This window comes from Bos mutus, chromosome 7 (assembly GCF_027580195.1).
Source record: "Bos mutus isolate GX-2022 chromosome 7, NWIPB_WYAK_1.1, whole genome shotgun sequence".
NCBI classification, from domain to species: domain Eukaryota; kingdom Metazoa; phylum Chordata; class Mammalia; order Artiodactyla; family Bovidae; genus Bos; species Bos mutus.
In genome coordinates this window covers 56309707-56332113 of record NC_091623.1, presented here as the reverse complement: position 1 = coordinate 56332113, position 22407 = coordinate 56309707, and the positions used below count along the sequence as shown (strand labels likewise).

Below are 22407 nucleotides of genomic sequence, written 5' to 3'. Positions count from 1 at the left end.
AAACAATCAGAGCCAAGCAGTATTCCCAATCTCTGGGCATCCCCCAAGAGGCAGTGCTCTGACCGACCAGTAAAAGGCACGCTTGTAACTGGTTGTTATGGGCTGAACTGGTCTCTAGCCGCCACTGACCCTAGCTAAATCCATATGCCGAGGTCCTAATCTCAGAAAACATAATGGTATATGGAGACAGAGTTGTTAAAGGGGTGATTAAGTTGAAGTGAGGGCTGAGGGGGGTGGCCCTGACCCAACAGGACTGGGGTCTTTCTGAGCAGAGGTGATGATCAGGATCCAGGCACACACAGAGGGTGGCCAGGTGGGGGACTTGGGGAGCAGCAGACATGGTGTCGCCCTCGTGGGAGTGAACACCCAGCACGCATGACGCTTGCTGGGGTCATGGGCGTGACAGCGCAACCTACTTCTGGAAACTTCTTGAGAAGCCAGTTTAAGTCTCTGGGAAAGGGATGAGACTCCAGAGTTGAGTGACAAAGTCCCTCATCCTCTCCAGGGGGACTCAGCAGTGGGTATTCATGGGTCACCCAGGTGAGAGGGGGAAGAGGCCAACTCCCTGGTAGACAAGGGCCAGGTGGGGTGGATGGACCCCAGACTGACTCCGAGTCCTCCCCAGCGGGGAGCTCCTGTAATGTGGCTGTTCTAGGACCAGTGGGCCATGGGGCCAACGCAGCCACAGCTCACAGGATGGCGGCTGCCTGAGCCGCATCCTCAGGGGTGACCGGGCAGCCTTGGCATGACCCTGAGGCCCCCTCAAGCCACTGCACGGGACCTTGGTTTTGGCAAAGTCTACTCCTGCCTTGCTGGCACCTTCTGGCCCTGGGAGGGCCTGGGACGACAGAGTAACATATGGGTGTGCTTCTCTAGCCACCATGCTCTCGGGCCACCCCCCTGCCCCAGCACTGAGGTAGCCCCCTGGTTGCTCCTGCCCCTCAGCTGCCTCCATGTGGGCAGGTTTTGAGTAGCGAAGGGACAGGACATGTACCACGGATGCAAAGACGTATTTCTGATCCTTTTCTTGGAGCAGCAGCAGCACATCTGTCAACAGGACTGCGAGGACGTCTAAAGGGAGAGCATGAAAGGAGATGTCTTTCAGGGTCCCCGTGGCCGTGTGGATCCCGCCAGGCAGACGGAAGCCCAGGTGGCCTCGGCCCTGTGGCGCTAAGTCGGTGCCATGATGCTTCTGCAGGAGCCCAGTGTCGGGGGGTGTCCCAGCTTCGACTTGACCCCTCCCCTCCCCTCTCCTGGTTTCAACATTTAACAGCGAACCCCTGGACCCTCGCATCCTGCCTCCTGCCACGGATATACTCTCGTCCCCAGGCGCCAGAGCTTCCTGGTGGTGGCAGGCTTGGAGCCCTGTCCCTGTGGAGACATCGTGAGGTGACCGCCAGGCAGAGCTGGTACACAGGGGTGCGAATCCTAAGCTGTGTTTCTAACAGCAGCACTAGCGCTGTGGGAAATGAAAACACCGCCTCCTCAGGGAGCTTGCTCAGGATACCCCACCCCAGTTAGATACCCTCCCCTTATGGAATTCTCCTGCACTGAAGCCTGCGGGGTTCCTCTGAAGCACGTACTGAGCTTTTCACTGTTTTCCTGTTTACTTCTCTCTGTCCACCGGCTGGAGCCCCACGGGGTAGGGCCTCGGCCACCTGCCTTGGTGCTGGGCACATAGTGGGTCTCAGTTGTAAACCGTATCTTCTCGCTGCTCACCTGCTCACATGGAGAACAGACACTTTCTGTCATCTGGCCACCTGTGACACTTCCCCAGAGATCTTTAAAGATGCTGAGGCCAAAGGACAGGCGATGGGTGTTTCCAGAGGCTCATGGAACGGACAGGACACTCAAGGATGAGCCCTGAGCTCTGGTTTGGAACGGCACAGCAGATCTCAAAAGGAGGGCTTGGAGCTTGCCCCAAGCAGCAGGGGTGACACCCACGTCGCATTCTCTACCCCCACTGGGGCCTGTTACTGTTGTTTAGAACTCTGAGGCCTCTGCTGAGTCAGGGAGTCATGATATGCTGGGTTTCTGTTCAGGAGTCGGTGACTCGCTGCGCCCTCTTCACCTGGTGGCCCTTGCTGTGTGCACCATACCACCTCCATCACTGGAGACAGAGGGCGCCCCTGCAGCCACCTCCAGCTTGCTCCTGCTCTGATTCTCCACTCCTCCCGACTTGCTATATAACCATCCTTTAGCCATGAAGTGGTGGCTCTGTGTCAGCTGGTACCCACCACTCCAAAATGGTGCCGCTGATCCAAGATAGCATCCACCACTCGAACATTACACCCACCACTCCGAGGTGGTAACACTGATCCAAGATGGCACCCATCACTCCAAGATGGTGCCACCAATCCAAGATGGCACCCACCACTCCAAGATGGTACCACCGATCCAAGATGGCACCCACTACTCCAAGATGGTGCCACCGATCCAAGATGGCACCAACCACTCCAAGATGGTGCCACTGATCCAAGATGGCACCCACTACTCCAAGATGGTGTCACTGATCCAAGATGGCACCCACTATTCCAAGATGGTACCCACCACTCCAAGATGGCAGCCACCAATCCAAGATGGCACCCACCACTCCAAGATGGTGCCACCGATCCAAGATGGCACCCACCACTCCAAGATGGTGCCACCGAGCCAAGATGGCACCCACCACTCCAAGATGGTGCCACCGAGCCAAGATGGCACCCACCACTCCAAGATGGTGCCACCGAGCCAAGATGGCACCCACCACTCCAAGATGGTGCCACCGAGCCAAGATGGCACCCACCACTCCAAGATGGTGCCACCGAGCCAAGATGGCACCCACCACTCCAAGATGGTGCCACCGAGCCAAGATGGCACCCACCACTCCAAGATGGTGCCACCGATCCAAGATGGCACCCACCACTCCAAGATGGTGCCACCGATCCAAGATGGCACCCACCACTCCAAGATGGTGCCACCGATCCAAGATGGCACCCACCACTCCAAGATGGTGCCACCGATCCAAGATGGCACCCACCACTCCAAGATGGTGCCACCGATCCAGGATGGCACCCACCACTCCAAGATGGCACCCACCACTCCAAGGTGGTGCCACTGATACAAGATGGCGCCACTAATGCAAGATGGCACCTACTACTCTAAAATGGTACCACCAACCCAGGATGACATTCACCAACCCAAGATGGTGCCACTGATCCAAGATGGCGCTGACCACGCCATGATGGAGCCCAGCAGAGGCAGCCGGCGCAGGGCTTTACCTTTCAGGCGCCCAGAGGTGGTCTTCCAGCACAGGGTGCCCTCCAGGTGAAGCTGCCTCTGCAGCATGTCCTCCTTGCGGAAGGTCAGCCCATTTTTGAGCTTGCTGGAGGACTTGAGGTCCATCTTCCCAGCGATCTCCCTGAGGCGCTGGCCCTTCTCGCACTCACTGACCCTGGCGTCCACTTGTGAGATGATGTCTTTGATGAGGTTCAGGGCCTGGGTCAGGTCTCTGTGGTCCTCGGAGCCAGCTACCACACATGGCAGAGTTAGCGCTTTCCTTGGTCTGCATCCACACACGTGATGGAGGCAGGCAGGCTATGGGGTCGAGGAGGTGTCTCCCGAGGCCATGGCTCAGAGCGGCCTCGAGAGTCACCTTCCAGCTCAAGTCTCCCGAGAGATAAACGCTTCTCCTAAGTAAAGGTAACAGCCCAGCGCCTGGCTGACACCAAGACAGAGCGTTTGTTGAATGTAGAAGCTGAGGCGCAAGTCAAGCAATTAAAACGGCCCTCCACAGCCCTGGGTCACCAGCCTCCCCCTGCCCTCCAGCTCTCCGAAAAAGACTCCCACCACCGTCCCCCCCCCATCACCAAGGGCTGGCTCCTCCCACTCCAAGGGCAGCGGGACTCCTGCATCCTCCCACTGCCCAAATCCCCTGGAGAAAACAAGGGAGGTGTGGTCAGTACTGCCCTGGCCTTTGAGAACCCTGGGCTGGGCTACATGTTCATCTTCTCTGCCCTCCATTGCACCAGGCATGTGACACGGAGGTCCTTAGCCAGAACACAGCTTGCACCCTTCCACTGACTCTTCAATACTAGTTCAACTGCTCTAGTTGAGACTTTGCAGGAACTGAAGGGGGGGTGCAGGCAAGGGAGACCAAACACCCTGTGTTTCTCAAGTTGGAAATCCCAGCCCCCAGGAGGGTAGATTCTACAAGGTGGGAGCTCAGTTAATGATCGCTGAGCCTGGCTGAATCCAGGACAGACTGCAGAGCAGACTGTCTAATCCACTGTTAGGACGGGGGCGGGGAGACTGAGACCCTCCTCCCCACCCAGCGTGGACAGGCAAGGCAGGAGGGCTGGCATACCTTCTGTATTCTGGATAATTCGCTCTACCAGCACAGGGTACTTGGTGATGCGTTGGGTGACCAGGAGGATACACTCCTGCACGCCGAGCCGCCTCACGATGGAGAAGTTGCCGATTCTCTGTGAAATGGAGAAGACAAAGCCATGCCGTATGGGCATCTGTTTCCTGCCGAATCATTAACGGTGGGACATGGGGGGCTGGGGACCCTTTCCTTTATCAGTTCATGGGGACCTTTTCTTTGTTGCTTCAGCAGACACTTGAAAGCAGGGACCGGGCTTCCCTGGTGGTCCGGTGGTTGAGAGTCCACCTTGCAATGCAGGGGACACCGATTTGAACCCTGGTCCGGGAAGATTCGACATGCCAAGGAGCAACTGAGCCCACATGCTGTGACTACTAAAGCCCATCCGCCCTAGAGCCTGTGCTTCTCAAAAAGAAGCTACTGCAGTGAGAAGCCCATGCATTGCAATGAAGAGTAGCTCCCGCTTGCCACCAGAGAAAGCCCGCATGCAGCAATGAAGACCCAGCACAGCCAAAAATAACTAACTAAATAAAAAATTAAAAAAAGAAAGCAAGGAGTGCCTGCTATATACAGAAAGGCCAAGAAGCCAGAGGTTGACTCACTTGCTGTAAAATGCAGGGCTCTACAAAAGCCATGAGGAAGAAACTAGCTGGTGTGGATTTTGGGAATCACCGGAGAGCTGTCCACACACACACGTGCACATGTGCAGACCCTAACACTGCTGATGGTTGTTGAGGCCTTCTGATGCAGCTGGGCCTATGGTCCCTGCAGTAGCTCCCTGGTGGCTGCTGGTGCATGCTTCTGGCTAAGAGCCCAAAGAGGCGATCATCTGAAGCCATCCTTTCTTTTTTTTGGCTGAATTGTGCAGCTTGCGGAATCTTAGTTCCTCAATCAGGGATTGAATCCAGGTCCACAGCAGTGAAGTGGCAAGTGCTAACCACCGGACGGCAGGGAAAGCCCTGAAGCACCTCTTGGTGGGGGCTGGGGCAGCTTCCTGTGCTTCCTTCTGCTTGTCTGTCCCCACTGCTCTGCTTTGTGTTTTAGGAAGGCCAGGAACCGTTGTATTTTTGACTGTGCCATGGTGGCATGTGGGATCTTAATTCCCCTGACTAGGATCAAACCTGTGCCCCCTGCATCGGAAGCGTGGAGTCTTAACCACTGGACTGCCAGGGAGGTCCCAGGAGCCAGTTTATAAGAGCATGGGAGGGGATGGGACAGAGACCTGAGACTTGGCTCTGTTTCCTTCTGTCTCGTGGGAAACCCCCACCTGCGAGGGGCTTCTGGTTCAGGACGTCAGGCGGCCTGGCCCCGTGCTCATCATCAGATGAATTCAGACCACTAGACGACCCTCTCCCTGTCCCATCGGTCTGCTGCCGGGACAATGGAGTGAAATTTAATGACTCTCTGCCCTTCACTCTAGCCCGTTATTTACTGGGTGTCACTTGGGGCACAGGCTGCAGGCATGGAGCTGTTTTGGGGCTTCTGCTGCAGGGCACATGCTGACAGCGCCCCACGGCCTTGGCCCAGGAGCACCTCCCAGGACGCGGCAGGCAGGGGTCTTGGCTCCTGGGCCCTGAGCACCCACATGCTGTCAGGCAGAGGACAGGTGTGGGTCATTCCATGGGCTGATGGGGACGAGCGGGGAGCAGACGGCCGGAGGACAGAAAGGGGCAAAGGCTTGCAGGCCTTGTATCTGCTAGAACATCTGAGGCAGGGGAGGTGGCTCCGGAGGGGACGCTCGTGTCCCCTCGACAGTCTGAAGGACGGTGGTCACCCACTGAGTGGCATCTCAGGGGCCACCCTGCTGTGGTGGAAACAAAAACCACACCTGCTGTGCTTTACACCCGGGGATTTTCCAGACCTTTCATGGCCCTGTTCTAAATGACTCTGTGGTTAAAAATGAGGTAGAACCTGGAAAATCACCGTTTTGTAACAAGTCCTTTATAAAGCTCTCCAAATGCCTACAGTTTTGTGGGGAAAACCAAAATAAACAAAACAAAACCGCTCCCCATGAACAAACCAAAAAACCCACCTACTGCAAAGAGAATACGTTTTTAATATAAAGAAATAATTTTTTTTTTACCTTGATCAAGTTTTGAAATTTCTTGTTTTGCTGCAGCAGCAACTTGTAGTGACTGACAGCGTCGTTGTGACCGCTACAAAAGACGCTGTATTTTTCTTTCATCCTCTCTCCGTTTTCACCTGAAAACTGAGGAGAGGCGTGGACCTGTTACTAGGAGAAACATGGAAACTGCTGGGGAACGTCTTCACCTCGTTCGCTTGAGTCTGCTAAACCACAGATTGACCTGACTTGGGGTTTCACTCTCTTGTCTGGCTCGCTGGCCCCAAACAAAATGCTTCGGCACGTGGTGTCTCATTAACAGGGCACCGAAAGGGCAAAGGAGAAAACTTCCACATGTCACAGGTGCTTGTAAAACACCCCAAAATCCAACCAGGAAGAATACATTTAAGCGAGAGAATGTCAGAAAAAAATCAGAGGTGAAAAGGGTCTTCTTTTCATGAAAGGGTCGTGTTCTCCTTAGTTAGGTGACTCGCATGCTCCGGGTGCTTCAAGGGCAGATGAGGGGTCCTGGGTCCCCTCTGTCAATCTCGGCTCGGCCCAGAAGTCCATTCAAAAGTCAGTTTGGGGTCCATGGCCCTGCCATCCATGGCAGTGGTCCAAACACCACGCAGGTGTCAAGACCAAAAAAAAAGTAAAAACTGGCTAACCAACTGGCCAAACAAAAGCACAGCCTGTACACTGGACGGTGTCTCGACAAGCGTGTTTGCTGTTCAGGCCTCTGTTTCTGAGCTCCCCTGCCTCAGATGGGCAGCTGTGAGAGGCCAGGACCACTGTCCTCGGGGGCTGGGATCTCAGAACACAGAAGGACAAAGTGGGGTGGGGGTGGGTCTGGCCATACCCACCTGCTGAAGCAGGAGGTCCCCGATCTTCCGGATGATGTAGTTGTGGGCACTGCCCTCCTCCAGCGACTCCAGGCGGCGCTCCTTCAGCCGACACAGGAAGTGGCTGTGCACCTCCAGCAGGTCGTCCGCGCCTGGGAACAGGCGGCTGACGGCCTTGGGGCTGAATTGCAGCTCCTCCCGCAGGGCCCGGGAGTAGACCTTGAGCATGATCTTGAGCGTCCGCACATGGTGGGCCTCCGTCTGCATCAGCTCTGAGGGGGCGGGGATGTGGGAATTAGCGGCACAGGTCGACACCCCGGCTGGGCCCTCCCTCGTCTCACTATGGGCCAGTCTGGCCTCTCAGCTTTCCTCGAAGCCCTCATCATAGTCGTCTGACCTCCCAGGGGCCAGGCCTCCCGTCCTCCCTGGCCCAGCACTGCCCAGGGCCCAGCTTAAGGAGGTGGACACACACCAGGAAAGGGAGGACTGGATGTATGCCGAGACCTCAACTTCACAGGAGGGTTTTCTGTCTAATGTCAACTGAAGACGTTTTCAGGCTGCTTGAAACAAGACTGTTCTGATGGACATCCCTCCCTGGGATGTGAAACTCACACGCTGGTGCTGTGTCAGAGACTCGCCCCAGACTGTAACTGATAGGAAAAGTGAAGCTCAAGGGAGGATTTTTAATTCATGTTAAAAGCAAATAAAGATTAGATTTTGTGATGAAGTTTTTCTGTTGTTTAACTTAAGGTCTTGAAGCTGTCAGAGATGAAACAGAAGTCAAGAGGATACATGTATGCGCACGGCTGATTCCTGATGCTGTCCACCTGAAACTATCACCATGTTGTTCACTGGCTATTGCTGTTGTTTAGTCACTACGCTGTGTCTCTCTTGTGACCCCATGGACTGTAGCCTGCCAGGCTCTGCTCCTCTGTCCATGGGATTTCCCAGGCAAGAATACTGGAGTGGGTAGTCAGCCATATCCTTCTCCAGGGGATCGTTCCAACCCAGGGATCACACCCACGTCTCCTGCTTGGCAGGCAGATTCTTAACCACTGAGCCATCAGAAAAGCCCGTTAATCAGTTATACTCCAATTTAAAATAAAAAGTTTAAGGGAAAGCTTAATAGCATCGGCCCGTTCCAGGGCTGCCAGCCATGGGGCTGGAAGGACTCTGTGCTTGTCCAGCTGTGGAGACAGCGAGGCGAAGCGCTGTCCAGATGGAAGCGGTGGACTGCTGCCCCCACCGGCCCTGTCTGCAGGACCCCTGGCTGGCCCGGGCTCTCCTCCTTGCCCACACCCCTACTTGCTCTGGCCCTGGCAGGGAGCTGAGTGTGTAAAACGCGGAAGGAGTTGAGTGTCCACTGGTGAGTGGTCACCACTGAGCTGCAGGGAGGGGGGCCTGGAGGGACCTGCCGGGAGCACCAGCCCAGGTTTGGGCAGTGTCTGGGAGCTATGGTTTCCATGGTGACCATGATATCCGGTCTCAGGAGAGTGGCTGCTCACAGCTAGCTCTCTGACGGTTACTGGGAAGAGGTGCCCACCTGGGAGCCGGTGTTATGGTCACATTCAGATGGACAGACCCGCCTTCAGAGCCCCCATTGCGGCTCTGTCCGGGCCTGTTTGCGGTCATCTGACTGGGGACGGCTGGGATGGGCCTGGGTGGTCTTCTCCCTCGGGGTCACCAGCAAGGTGGGGATGACTAAGGACTGGGCATTGGGCCATTCCCCTCCCCGGGGACTGATTCTCAGAAAGTCTTGCCCGGCCGCCCCATCCCTGGCCCGGAAGGCCCAGTTGCCCTGGGATGAGGGGAGCAAGTGTAGGGTGCCACGTGGTCTCAGGAAGGATCGACAGTGGAGCCCCGGCTCCCCAGTGGAATCAATTAAAAAAAAAAAACGAGAAAAGAAGAAAGAGAAGGCGCGCAGGCCTCCTTACCATAAAGCACATCCTGCCTTTTCACCACCTCCCTCTTCTGTTTCTTCACATACTCGGGGTCCACAGAGAGGCTCCAGGACTCAGCCTCGAACTCGTGGGTGTCCGCTTCGACCTCACCTCTCAGCGAGGCAGTGTAGGGGTCTGAGGGAAGGACAGGAGGCTGCTGCTCGGCGGCTGGGGCCTGGCTGGCTCAGGGGCTACCCCCCGCCCTCGTCCCCTGGATGCCTGCACATGGGTCTCGATGCCTCCCAGAGACTGGAGCCCACGTGACACCCGGGGAAGGATCGCGGTGATGGTACCTTCTATAAAGATGGGCTCAGTGCTGGAAGATGTAAGAAAAAGCGAGTCATCGGCCACCTGCTTGAGCTTCGGAAACAGTGTATCAGTTTCATCCATCTCTCCTGTGAGTGGTCTAAACAGACATAAAAACAACTTTAAAGAACTTGAATTAAGCGCACACACACACACACACACACACACTCATACACACACACACACAGTCTATAAGAGCAAACCAGGTTATTACTTGATTTGATTAAGAGCAAACCAGGTTGTTACTTGATTTGATTAGACACTATTTGAGAACTTTCTGGATGTCAATATAAGGCTTAACTCTGTCATAAACCTTTTTTTTTCCTTTCTTTTTCTGGCTGTGCTGCGTGGTTTGTGGGATCTTAGTTCCCTGACCAGGACTGAACCTGCACCCCCTGCCATGGAAGTGCCCAGTCTTAACCACTGGACCACCAGGGAAGTCCTTGTCACAGATCATTTTTGAAAATTAGGAGACTACCTGTGAATGTGACATGACGAGCTCTTCCATCAAACTAACTTTTTTTTTGGTGGAGGGTAGGGAGTATGGTTGATCTACAATATTACGTAAGTTATGGGTATATAACAAAGTGAATCAGAATTTTTTTGACTCAACTTTTATATTCCGTTTATAGTTATTATAAAATATTGGCTATATCTCCTGTGCTATACAATACATCCCTGTAGCTCATCTATTCTGTACGTAGTAGTTTGTGCCTCTTAAGTCCTTGCCCCTATCTTGCCTCTCCCCACTGGCAACATTAGTTTGCTCTCTGTATCTGCCACCAAAACTAATTTAATGTTCAAGTACATTCTATGAAAAAGTGAGTTAAAGCGTTAGTCACTCAGCCGTGTCTAACTCTTTGAAACCCCCTGGACTGTAGCCGCCAGGCTCTTCTGTCCATGGGATTCTCCAGGCAAGAATGCTGAAGTGGGTTGCCATTCCCTTCTCCAGGGGATCTTCCCGATCCAGGAATCAAACTCCAGTCTCCTGCATTATAGGCAGATTCTCTACCATCTGAGCATCAGGGAAGCCACCCAAGTACACTCTACAGGTGTATTCATTAAATGCTTCCTTTCCTAGCCACTGGTGCCCTCTGGAATCCCCAGAATTCTTTCCAGCCAGAGCAGGGTGGACACAGCTTCATTCCCAGTCCAGATTAAAGGGAGAATCCTTTCTAGGGGAAAAGAAGATCAGCTTCTTGTCCCACCGACTCATGCAGAGACATTTTTTTTTAACATGAGGTTTTCTACTTGAACGCTGCTGAATGCAGCACTTCGAGAACCACCTGGAAGCCCTAGGAAAACCAGCCTAAAGCATAAATAATACGATACAGACTCCACAGCGACCCCAGCAGGCTTCCTGCCTGGTCTGCAGGACGGAAAGGAGCCCTGTCCAAGGGTTCTTCAAGAGCGGGAGGCAAACTGGCTCCAAGTGACTGGGGACCCCAGAACACACCTTTTTTTTCCCTTCCCTTTTGAACTTTTTATTTTATATTGGGGTATAGCTGATTAACAATGTCATGATGGTTTCAGGTGAACACTGAAGGGACTCAGTCATACATATACATGTATCCATTCTCCCCCAGACCCCTCTCCTATCCAGGTTGCCACATGACACTGAGCAGAGCTCCCTGTGCTATAGCGTAGGTCTTTGTTGGTTATCCATTTAAAATATAACAGTGCGGAACACACTGTTTTTGAAAAAGGAAGAGAAGTGAATCTCCCAGGCAGGTGTTAATGGGAACCTTGCCTTTTGGTGGTGTGGTCCTGCCGAGGGTCTCCTTCCGGAGAGGCTGTCCGAGGGGTCCCTGAGGAAGCCTCCCCACCTACCCGCTTCCTCCCTTCGCCAGCTCCTGGTGGCAAAGGGGGTAACCCACTCACCCGAGTCTTGTCCCGGTTCCCGCTGGGCTGGGTGCTGGCTGTGGACCCCCCTTCTGCGAGACCGTCATGCCGACATTCCTGGTCGGGCGTGGGCTGCCATCAGACAGGAGGGTGGCCCTCGGGTGCTCCTTCAGGGATGCTGCAACGGAGGCAAAGACAGAGTGGGTGCTGAGGAAGTGGGCGGGGTAGCGCAGGTGGCCCGTCGGGAGGCCCTGCTCCGACTGGGGCGCAGCGCCGAAAGGATCTTGGAGGTCAGCAGCTCGTTGTCCAGGAAGATGCTCTCGCTCCACTTCCTGGGGAGAGAGCCGTAGAAGGAGAGCTCAGGGCGGCTGCGGGGCGCGCCCTCCCTGTCGCCGCTCTTGGAATGCCCGTTCCCCATGGTCACGCTCTGGGCACTGAGACTCGGCTGCTCTGTGCTGTTTTTATACCCTGGAGCAGGGGGGGGGGGAATCCTTCTAGAAATGGCAAGCTGGTTCTCTTACTGTATTGGCTGAAGCCGTGGGTCTGGAGGGCAGGAAGTGGGTCCCCACTGTGACCGTTCAGTGTGGAAATCGCATAGGATTTTCTCCTTGGGTAAAACACCAACAAAACGGCAACTCCCCCACTCCAGACCCTTTCTGTCTTGGTGGGGAGAGGGGGCAGATAGTAAGGATCAGCTTATATCCGCCACAGAGAATCTTAGGATCACAGACTAAGGACCTCGTACCGACATCACACACGCGATTGTAATTAATCTGAGACCAGCTGTCAGGGTGATTCTGAGATGTGGAGACCACTGGGTCTCTGATGCTCGTAATTGCTAACAGAACCTGAGGCTCTGATCCTATAGTAGAAGGTGATCGGAAACCAACCGAACACACAACAGGGGCCCAGCAGGGCTGTCTGTGCTCATCAGCTCGTTAATTTCAGAGTTGGCATGTTACTGTTGATAGCAACTTATCCCCCTCAACCCTGCCACAGATCATAAACTTGAATGTGTTCTACTCACATGTGAATTCATTCAATCCTCTCAGTAAGTGTGAAACTAGGCACTCTTATCTTCACCTTGATAAATAAGGACACTGATAATTAAGAAGCCCAATGCCATTTATATTTGATAAATGAAAGCCCATGATATACTCACAAGACGACCTGATTCAAATCTATAATTTTTTCACACTTGTTACTAGCAGTGCCTTGCATGTTACTTTAAGGTCACAATCTATGGGCGAGTACTGATCTATTATAACTATACTTGAAGTCATGATTATACTGGATTTTGGACACACACCCCCCAAACACAATACACACACACACACAATAAAAAACAAAAACAACAAAACCAGAAATGTAGCAACAGACTGGATGTCGAGCGGAAAGGATGTTGAACACAAGTAAGAGACCAAGAGAAATTTGAAAGTAAAATAATTTCAAATTATTTTTTAAAAATGTGATGCTAGAATTAATGTTTTAAAAGTGCAAATGTAATTTTTGCCTTTTTTAATTTAAAAATATGTATTGAAGGACTTCTCTGGTAGTCCAGTGGTTAAGAATCCACCTGCCAATGCAGGGGACAAGGGTTCAATCTCTGGTCCAGAAAGATCCCACATGTGATGGGGGCAACTAACCCTGTGCAACACAACCACTGAGCCACCGCTCTAGGGCCTGCAAGCCACAAGTACTGAGCCCATGTGCTGTAACTACCAAAGCGTGCGTGCCTAGAGCCTGTGCTCCGGGACAAGAGAAGCCACCACAGTGAGAAGCTGGTGCACCGAAACTGGAGAGTAGCCTCCCTCGCTGCAACTAGATAAAAGCCTGAGCAGCAACCAAGACCCAGCACAGCCAAAAATAAAAATATGTACAGGGGAAAAAAAAGTGCTGAACATTTAGATGCACGGTGCCCACTGATCCCTCCCTCACTGATGGAAAACTGCAGCTCTTAGAAAGCCAGGCTGTCATTAATTAGGCTGATTTTTTGCTGCCTCTTTTTTGGCAAATCCACCATGTAAGTCAAGCCTACTTGGGATGGGCTGCTTGGCTAATTTTGAAAGCCACATTTAAAAGCTTTGCTCTAAGACAAACAGCAGCCTTTAAAAGAAATCTGACCACTGGCATTCCAGATCTGGCTCCTGGGTCCCCAACGCATCCCTTCCCCGTCCCCTGGTTTCTCTATGTCACTCGAGGAAAGTAGTTGGGATTCTGGTTCTGAGTAGCACGGAGACTGGGTGGTGCCACGTGCTCAGTGATTTCAGACGTCCTGACATGGAGATCGTAAATGGCTAATGGTGCCTGTTATCGTGGTAGACACAGGTGACGAAGCTGTCGCCCATATACCAACACCTGTTTGGCAAAGGTGAAAATCATAAACCGAGGCCTCCATGGTCCCTGGCAAGTGCTTCCCAGCATTTCTACACCCAGTGAACTCCACCTTGGCAATTATGATCTATCTGGATGTACAAACGGGACGAACGCAGAGACAAAGCCTTTGCCCAGTGTCCTGGTGTGGCTGGTAGGCTGTTCCTGTGACCCAAGGTCCTGCCTGATGTTGGATGGATTCTGCTGTAATCGAACAGCCCACAGAAGAAAAGGTAACCAGGAACGCCCTCAAAGAATCACCGCTTCCAGAGAATTTTTAGAAAATGATGGATAACACTAAATCTACAGTAAGTATAATCAGAGCCTCCTTGGGGTGTTGGGAAGACACTTTGAGGTTCTTCCGTCTTGGTCTTGCTTAGGGATCCCAGGTACCCCTGGACTCTCAGAAGGGGAGAAGGGACAAAATTCCAGGTAACACAATGCTGAGTTGGCCCTGACAACGTATGCCATGATTTACTCATTTACTCTCATTATTGTCTGTCTCCTTGGTAGGAGGGAGAAAGGGTCTCTCACAAAGTAGGCACCAAGAAATCACTGTTTTACAGGATTTTACTCAGCTAGAAAAAGGAATGAAATTCTGACACTTGCTGCAACGTGGACAAAATGTGAGGACACGATGCTCAGTGAAGTAAGTCAGACACCAAAGGACAAAGATGGTCGGATTCCTCTTCTAGGAGGTCCCAAGAGGAGTCAGACTCCCAGAGACAGAATGCAGGATGGGCTGAGGTGGGTTCCCGGGGTAGGGGAGGGGAATGAGAAGTTTTGCTTAACATGGACAGTTTCAATTGGGGAAAATGAAGAGAGTTTTGGAGATGGATGGTGGTGATGGTTGCCTGACACTGTGAATGTACTTAATGCCACTGGATTGTACTCTTCAAAATGGTAAGGCTGGAGCCTTAGTCACCGGATTACCAGGGAACTCCTAAGTGACTCACATTTTTCACTTCAACTATCTCTGCACGTGACTGTGAACACCGCACAAGTACTGATTCGAGGGTTACAGACACATTTTAGCCAGCAGGTGAATCTGCAAACACGGAATCCAAGAATAATGTCGTTCGTCCATACAGTGGAATACGAGGTACTCAGCCAAAGAAGGAACGAAAGGTTGAAACATGCTCCTATGAGGATGGACCTGGGAAAAACCCTGCTGAGTGAAAGAGGTCAGGCACATAAGATCTCTCAGTGCAGGATCCCGTCTCTAGGAAACATGCAGGATAAGTCCATCTACAAAGGCAGAAAGCAGATTAACAGGTGCCTAGGACTGGGGGCTTCCCTGGTTGCTCAGACGGTAAAGATTCTGCATGCAGTGTGGGAGACCTGGGCTCTATCCCTGAGTTGGGAAGAACCCCTGGAGGAGGGCATGGCAACCCACTGCACTATCCTTGCCTAGAAAATCCCACAGACAGAGGAGCCTGGTGGGCTCAAGTCCATAGGATTAAAAAGAGCTGGACAGGACTGAAGCGCCTAAGCACAACAACAGGACTGGGGGAGATTGGAGGGTGACAGCTCATGGGTATGGGGTTTCTTCTGGGGGGTCTAAACTTGACTTCACAAAAAAAAATGAGAAGGGGGAAATTCCCTGATGGTCCAGTGGTTAGGAATTGGCGCTTTCACTGTCCTGGACCTGGGGTTCGATCTCTGGTTGGGGAACTAAGATCCTGAAAGCCACGTGGTGTGGCCAAAGAAACAGTTTTTAATTAAAACATTTTTTAAATCAATAAAATGGATTGCAGTGACTCTGAGAACATTAAAAGCCACTGCACCGCACACTGAAATTGGTGGATTGTATGATATGTGCATTGCATCATGGTTAATGGGTAAACTGAGAGGAAGGGCCATCTTTCTGCAGGAGGAGAGGGAGCCAAGGGATCTGTAGGCTTGACACCCACTGTGAGTGAATCTTGCTGTCCCTGACTCTGAGACAGCCAGGAATCTGTATTTGTCCTGCCATCGTGTTCTCCTACACCAGCACAGCTACGGTGGGGCAGGTGAGCAGTGGCTGGGCGCTGGGATCTGGGTGGTGCTGTCTGCACTGCCATGGGAGCCACCCGGGAGCTTAATTAGCACCCTCTGCCTGCCGCTGAGAGGTGCCATCGACCGGTGTGCTCCTGGCCCACTGTGGCCACCCGTCCACCGTGGAGGGGACCCAGAGGAGAGGGAGGGACAACAAAGAGAAGTGAATGGTAAAAATGGAAAAAGTTCTTGGCCCGGAGGAAAAAACACACCCTGTTCTCAGCCACAAACACAGACAGCAGTCCGTTCTCAGGATTTTTTTTTTTTTCAAACCTGGAATCTAGAAAAATAGTGTAGATGATCTTATTTGCAAAGCAGAAATAGACACAGACATAGAGAACAAATGGATGGATATCAAAGGGGAAAGGGGTGAAGCGGGTGAGCTGGAAGCTTTGGATTAACATATACACACTCTACTGATAGTAGGTATAAAATCGCTAACTGATGAGAACCTACCATACAAGGAACTCTACTCAGTGCTCTGTGGTTACCTAAATGGGGAGGAAATCCAAAAAAGAGGGGATATATGTAAACATACGGCTGAGTCACTGTGCAGTACAGCAGAAACTGACACAACATCGTAAAGCAACTGTACTCCAAAGAAAATCAATAATAATAATAATAAAAAAAGATGCTACCCTGGGTTGGGCTTCCGTGTGGGAGAGCCTCAGACAGACTGGTCATATAATACAGGTATATATCCTAAGCCTGGTGGCTCAGACGGTAAAGATTCTGCCTGCAAATGCAGGAGACACAACAGACAAGGGTTTGATCCCTGGGTTGGGAAGTTGCCTTGGAGGAGGGCATGGCAACCCACTCCAGTATTCTTGCCTGGAGAATCCCATGGACAGGGGAGCCTGGAGGGCTACACAGTCCACCAGGTTGCAGAAGCAACTTAGCACCCACACACCCTGGGTTATGAATCATATCCCTCCTAATGTTCTTCAATGAATAAAAGCAAATAACGTAATCACTTTTAAAAACGTCCTTGCTGCTAAAACCACAAAAACAAAAACCCGTCTTGTCTTGGTTTCTTAAAGAGTGGTCTCTGAGCAAATCAGGTGACGAAGCTGGTGTGAGAGCTGAAGTGATCCCACCTTGAGATGTTACTTGGGTGACAGACCCCACGCTGTGCAGTTCAGGTGAACAGGGGCTAATTTCTATCCCACTTAGGCTCCCGAGTGAGCTGCCATCTATAAATCCCCTGATACACCAGCAGGACCCCATCAACCCCCGGGGGAATCGTTAAGGACCCACAAGAAAAGTCTATGAATATGACTTAATAGTTACAGACCTGTTGAAAATTAATTTTCAAGGAAACCCATCAAGTGACCATCTTAATTGGACTTAAACTGTCCTTCTATAATCTAGACCCACACTGGTTTCCAGAAACACTGACTTCCAAATAAGAATTTTAAATTCTAACCAACAAGGATATACCCCCTGTTGTTATACCAACAACCATATACCCCCCTGCTGTGTAGCATGGGGACCTATATTCAATATCTTATAATAACCAATAATGGAAACGAATCTGAAAAAGAATAGATATACATGTATTGTTGTTCGGTTGCTAAATCGTGTCTGACTGTTTTGCAACCCCATGACATGACTGTAGCCCACCAGGCTCCTCTGTCCATGGGATTTCCTGGGCAAGAATACTGGAGTGGGTGGCCATTTCCTTCTCCAGGGGATCTTTCCAGCCCGGAGATCGAACCCAAGTCTCCTGCACTGGCGGGTGGATTCTTTACCACTGATCCACCTGGTATTACTGAATCATTTTGCAGTACACCTGAAACTAACACAACATTGCAAATCAACTAGACTTTAAAAATTTTTTTAATATTCTAAATGGCAGACTCCTCCTGTCACTCTATAGGAAACCAACTGGAAACATCTCTGGGAGGCAGCTGGGCCAGGGTACCACGTTCCTGCAGTTTTCTACTGCAGGCCAAGCAAGTGGATCAGACTGGCGGCATCTTTAGGCAGGACCAGACTTCCCCAGCCGCCCAGCAGTTTTGGAGGCTTGGCTTCAGAACAGCTCCCCCATTTCTCCCATTTGGGTGAGGTCCTGGGTCCTCCTCCCACCACCTCCATTCTTTGTGTTTGCGAAAACTTCTCTCCCAGGCTGTGAGTGCCGCCTGTCTCTAGAGAGTTCTAGCAAGCACAGGCTGCAGGGAGAGTGTTCCAGAGACAATTAAGAAAATCTGATGCCAAGTGGAGTTTTCAGTTCACAGCTCCAGGCTTGGCGGCTGCCTGAGAACAGACTGAATCGATGCTGAGACAACTCATTGATTTCTCTGCCTTGCTTCATTGTATGTTATACAACCGAGGTGGCATAAAAAAGAAAAAGAAAAAATATAGGAGGCAAAAAAAAAAACAACAACCCCAAAAAACAAAACCAACAGCCAAGCCCCAAATCTTAACCCCCTGCCTCAAAGGACAAGGAAAACAACTAAAAAAAAAAAAGGCATACTGTGGTTTAGAAGAGTAAGCCAGAAAGAACATTCTTTGTGGATCTGAAATCACCCAATTAACAAAATACACAGCCCCCTTACTCCCAATTACGTCAAACCAGCAAACACCACTATAAAAAAAAAAAAAAAAAAAAGTGGTATTTTCTTGACTGTGTGTGCAGAAGACTTAAGCATCACAAAACAGTATAAAAGTAGAAATAACCCATAACGTCACCGTCCACAGTTAACTGGTACTGGAATGAAGATTTGCAAGTTGAGAATTAATGTTTAATACTGAGTGATTTAGAGAGCCATGTTGAAAGCTCCCTCATGTATAGCAAAAGGATAATATGGTAGCAAATACCATATTTTTTGCATAAATACTGTACAGGACATGTGGGTTATACCATCAAGTGATATGCTTGCAAATCACAATCATACAAAATATTCCATATTCTCTATGGATAATTCTGGAAGTTAAACATAGAAAGGACAAATGGCCATGTCTGTGGGCATAAACATGAACTTCAACCTAAAAACTTCATGTTTTTCACAAACAAAAACTCAAAATGGACCACAGATTTAGAACCATTGAAGTATTCAGAACTAACATAGGAGAAAATCTTTAGGAACTGGGGCTGAAATGGTAAAGAGTTCTTTGCTGTGACACCAGCAGCCTGATCCACAAAAGAAAAAAAATTTTTTTAAACTGTCTTCATCATGATTAAAAATGTTTGCTTGTGGAAGATCTCTTAAAAGGATGGAAAGAGGCTTGGGAAGAAATTTGCAAACTGCCTGATGAAGGACTAGCATCTAGAATATATAACAGACTCTCAAAATCCAATCGTAAAAATACAAACAACCCATTTAGAAAAATGAGCAGAAGAGATGAAGACTACATTTCAGCGAAGAAGATATTGAATGATGATGTAAAAAAAGCACATGAAATGATGTTCAACATCACTCAACCGTCAAATGCAAACCAAAACCACCAGGGACCATCACTACCAGGATAGTTAAAATAAAAAAACAGTGATGATGCTAATTGCTTGCGAGGATGTGGAGAAACTGGATTGCTCATACATGGCTGGTGAGAATGTAGAGAGTGCAGTCGCTCTGGAAAACAATTGGGCGGTTTGTAAAGAAAACAAAACAATTGCATTCCTAGGTATTTATCTCAGAGAATGCAAAACTTCAGTCCAGACAAACACCTATGCACCACTGTTCACTGCTTCTTTGAAGCCCAAACTAGAAACAATACATGGGTCCTTCATGGAGTAAAAGGCTAGACAAACTTCGGTCCACCCACACGACAGAATACAACACACAACAGTCAGGGTGGATCTCACAGGCATTGTACTGAGATAAAAGAGCCAACCTCGGACTTCCCTGCAGTGGACTGGAATCCACCTGCCAATGCAGGGGACGAGGATCCGATCCCTGCTCTGGGAAGATCCCACATGTCTTGGAGCAACTGAGTCTGGGTGCCACAGTTAATGAGCCTGCCCTCTGGAGTGTGCGAGCTGCAACTGCTGAAGCCCGTGCTCTGCAATAAGAGAAGCCACTGCAATGAGAAGCCCCTGCGCTCCACAACTGGAGAGTAACCCCGCTTGCCACAAGTAGAGAAAGCTTCAGTGCAGCAATAAAGACCCAGCACAGCCATGAATAAATATTAGGAATATTTATATTTCTATAAATGTAAATAAAGGCATTAAAGTAAATATGCAAATAAAGTCAGACAAAAAAAAAAAAAAGAAGAAGAAGTCCTGCAGGAATGTGAGCATCGGGAAACTGAGTGGGAGATATATGCAAACTCTGTACTTTCTTTTTTTGTAACTTTTTTTATAAATTGAAGACTAATCCCAAACAAATAGTTAATTTTTTTTTTTTAAGTTCAGGGAGAACTGAGCCTTATTAAAAGCAAAAGAATAATTTTTGAAAAGATATGTGTGTGGACACTCCGAGTTATGTTTAAAAAGGACTAGAATGGGCCAGGCCCTTCTTGGCAGAGGGAGGAGACAAGCAATTGAAAATATTTATTTAGGGATACCCATGTTCAGCAGTGGTGTTATTCACAGTAATGCTGAGGCGGGAGCAACCCAAGTGTCTATAGGTGGAGGAATGGATTAACAGATGTGGTCCATTCATAGCACTGGGATTTTATTTTAGTCTTAAAAAAAAAAAGGAAGGAGATGCTGAGCCCTGCCACACTGTGGATAAGCCTTGGGGACATGATGCTCAGTGAGAGAAACCAGACACAGAAGGACACAGGGTCTGATCCCACTCACAGGTGGTCCCTGGAGGAGTCAGATCCTCAGAGACAGGAAGTGGACGGTGAGGCGGGGGCGGGGCGAGGGGCCAGGGAGTGAGTGTTTCATGGGGATGGAGTTCCAGTATTTCGAGACTCAAGTTCTGGAGATGAATGGTGGGAATGGTCACACTGTGTTGTGAAAGTACTTTCAGCCACTGAATTGTGCCCTTAAGATGGTTAAGATGACAAGTTTTTAGTGTATTTTATGACTATTAACATCCCATTAAGGGACTCAGAGTGTGTCCACACAAAAGAAATGAGACTTCTTCACTGTGGTTTCCGTCTTCATTCCGTGCAGGTGAGATGGCCCCTGGACTGCGAAGGAACAGAAACAACACACTTCGAAGATCATCAAGGCTCAAGGCAGGACTAGGCATGCGTACTTGACCTCAGCTCCTCAGGGCCAGGCACAGCACAGCCCAGGGACACAGATGGCACCAAGTGAAGTCCCTAGACTGAACGATGCTCAAGTGGGACATGGACACAGCTGGCTGAGCCTGTGTGGAGCACCTCTGGGGGAGCTGGGGAGGACAGAGATGACAGAAGGGCAAAGCCATCCTGATTGGCAAAGAGGAAGGAAGTTAATCTTACAAACTCTATGTTAATCTGTGGCAAAAAAAAAAAAAAAGCCTTCTGGGATGTGAGCATGGGACATAATGGGCTGAGAATCTTAGGTTTCCTGTTCCTTGGAACAAATCAAGACAACTCCGAGAGGTGTGCTCTGCAGCACTAGAGGAGAGTAGACAGAGAGAAGGTGCTCATGGTCGCTACAGCAAATGGCCTGCTAGTCCCTGGGCGGTTCTGGGCACAGTGGGGAGACAGAGTGGATACGGGCCCCTGGGGTATAAGTTAGGTGCTGGCTGAGTCCCTTGTGACATCCTTGTAAATTCACAGGGGGATTAAGAACCCATGAGCACAGCTTGAGGGACTTTAAAATTTACTGGGACCACACTTCCCTGCTGGTCCTGTGACTAAGACTCTGCACTTCCAATGCAGGGGACCACCCGGGTTCAATTCCTGGCCACAGAACTAAGATCCCACATACTACAAGTAAGAGCCCGCATGCCACAACTAAAAAGGTTCCACAAGCTGCAATGAAGATCCTGTGTGCTGCAACTAAGACTCGGTACAGCCAAGTAAATAAATATTTTAAAAAGTTTACTGGGTGTCCACAAACACTCAGGCTTGGCAGTGGACTGATCTTACACAGAAAGAGGGTCTCCAGTAGAATGCCAAAGGGCTCTGTCCTTGGCCTTGACTGAGATGAGACCATAGGAGCCTTGCTTATCAAATTCACGGATGACACGCAGCAGAGAAGTTGCCCCAGATTTTGTTTGTAAATAAAGACAGAGAGATGAATTAACACAAAACTGTCTTGGTGAAATTACTATAGAGGAAATACCAAGAGATCCAGCAAAGATGGGGGGTGTGGGGCAGTTCCCACCTGCAGCAGCAGCACAGGTGAAAAACCAGGGGGGCGTTCCAGGTGCCTGCCAGCACCTCAGTAAACCACCAGCGTGGGGCACACAAGGCTGGGTCACCTTAGGTCACAGCAACGTCAGTGAGATAACCAGAGCCAGGAGGGCTAAGCCACTGGCCGGCCAGGCCTGCCTGGGCATTTACCTTGGGCCATGGCCAAGTCCAGTGAGTTCACTGCCCCAAAGTGGCACCCAGGAAGCCACACGATTTTCTAAAAAGTACCAGAGAGGGTGGCACACAGGGGGCCCCAGGCCCCCACGAGGGCCCGGTGGGGCATGCCTGGAAGGTTGACAGACCCACCAAGGGGTCCCAGCTGTGACTGGAAAGGAAGGGGTAGAAGGTTGGGAGCGATGCTTGGAGGAAAGAAAGCGCAGGATGGTGTCCATGCAGGACAGG

At 50.6% G+C, this 22407-nt stretch overlaps 1 protein-coding gene across 3 annotated transcripts in view; it reads right to left on the bottom strand.

The window, feature by feature from the left end:
- The window catches only part of ARHGEF18 (Rho/Rac guanine nucleotide exchange factor 18), a 100599-nt gene that overhangs the window by 10496 nt on the left and 67696 nt on the right, over positions 1–22407 (bottom strand). For all 3 annotated transcript variants that reach the window (XM_070373714.1, XM_070373712.1, XM_070373713.1), the window contains 8 exons: positions 11395–11533; positions 9501–9613; positions 9202–9342; positions 7289–7539; positions 6447–6572; positions 4346–4463; positions 3261–3509; positions 995–1071 (listed from right to left, as the gene is read on the bottom strand). In XM_070373714.1, the coding sequence (XP_070229815.1) occupies positions 995–1071; positions 3261–3509; positions 4346–4463; positions 6447–6572; positions 7289–7539; positions 9202–9342; positions 9501–9613; positions 11395–11533 (1214 nt within the window). The remainder of the gene's footprint in view (positions 1–994; positions 1072–3260; positions 3510–4345; positions 4464–6446; positions 6573–7288; positions 7540–9201; positions 9343–9500; positions 9614–11394; positions 11534–22407) is intronic.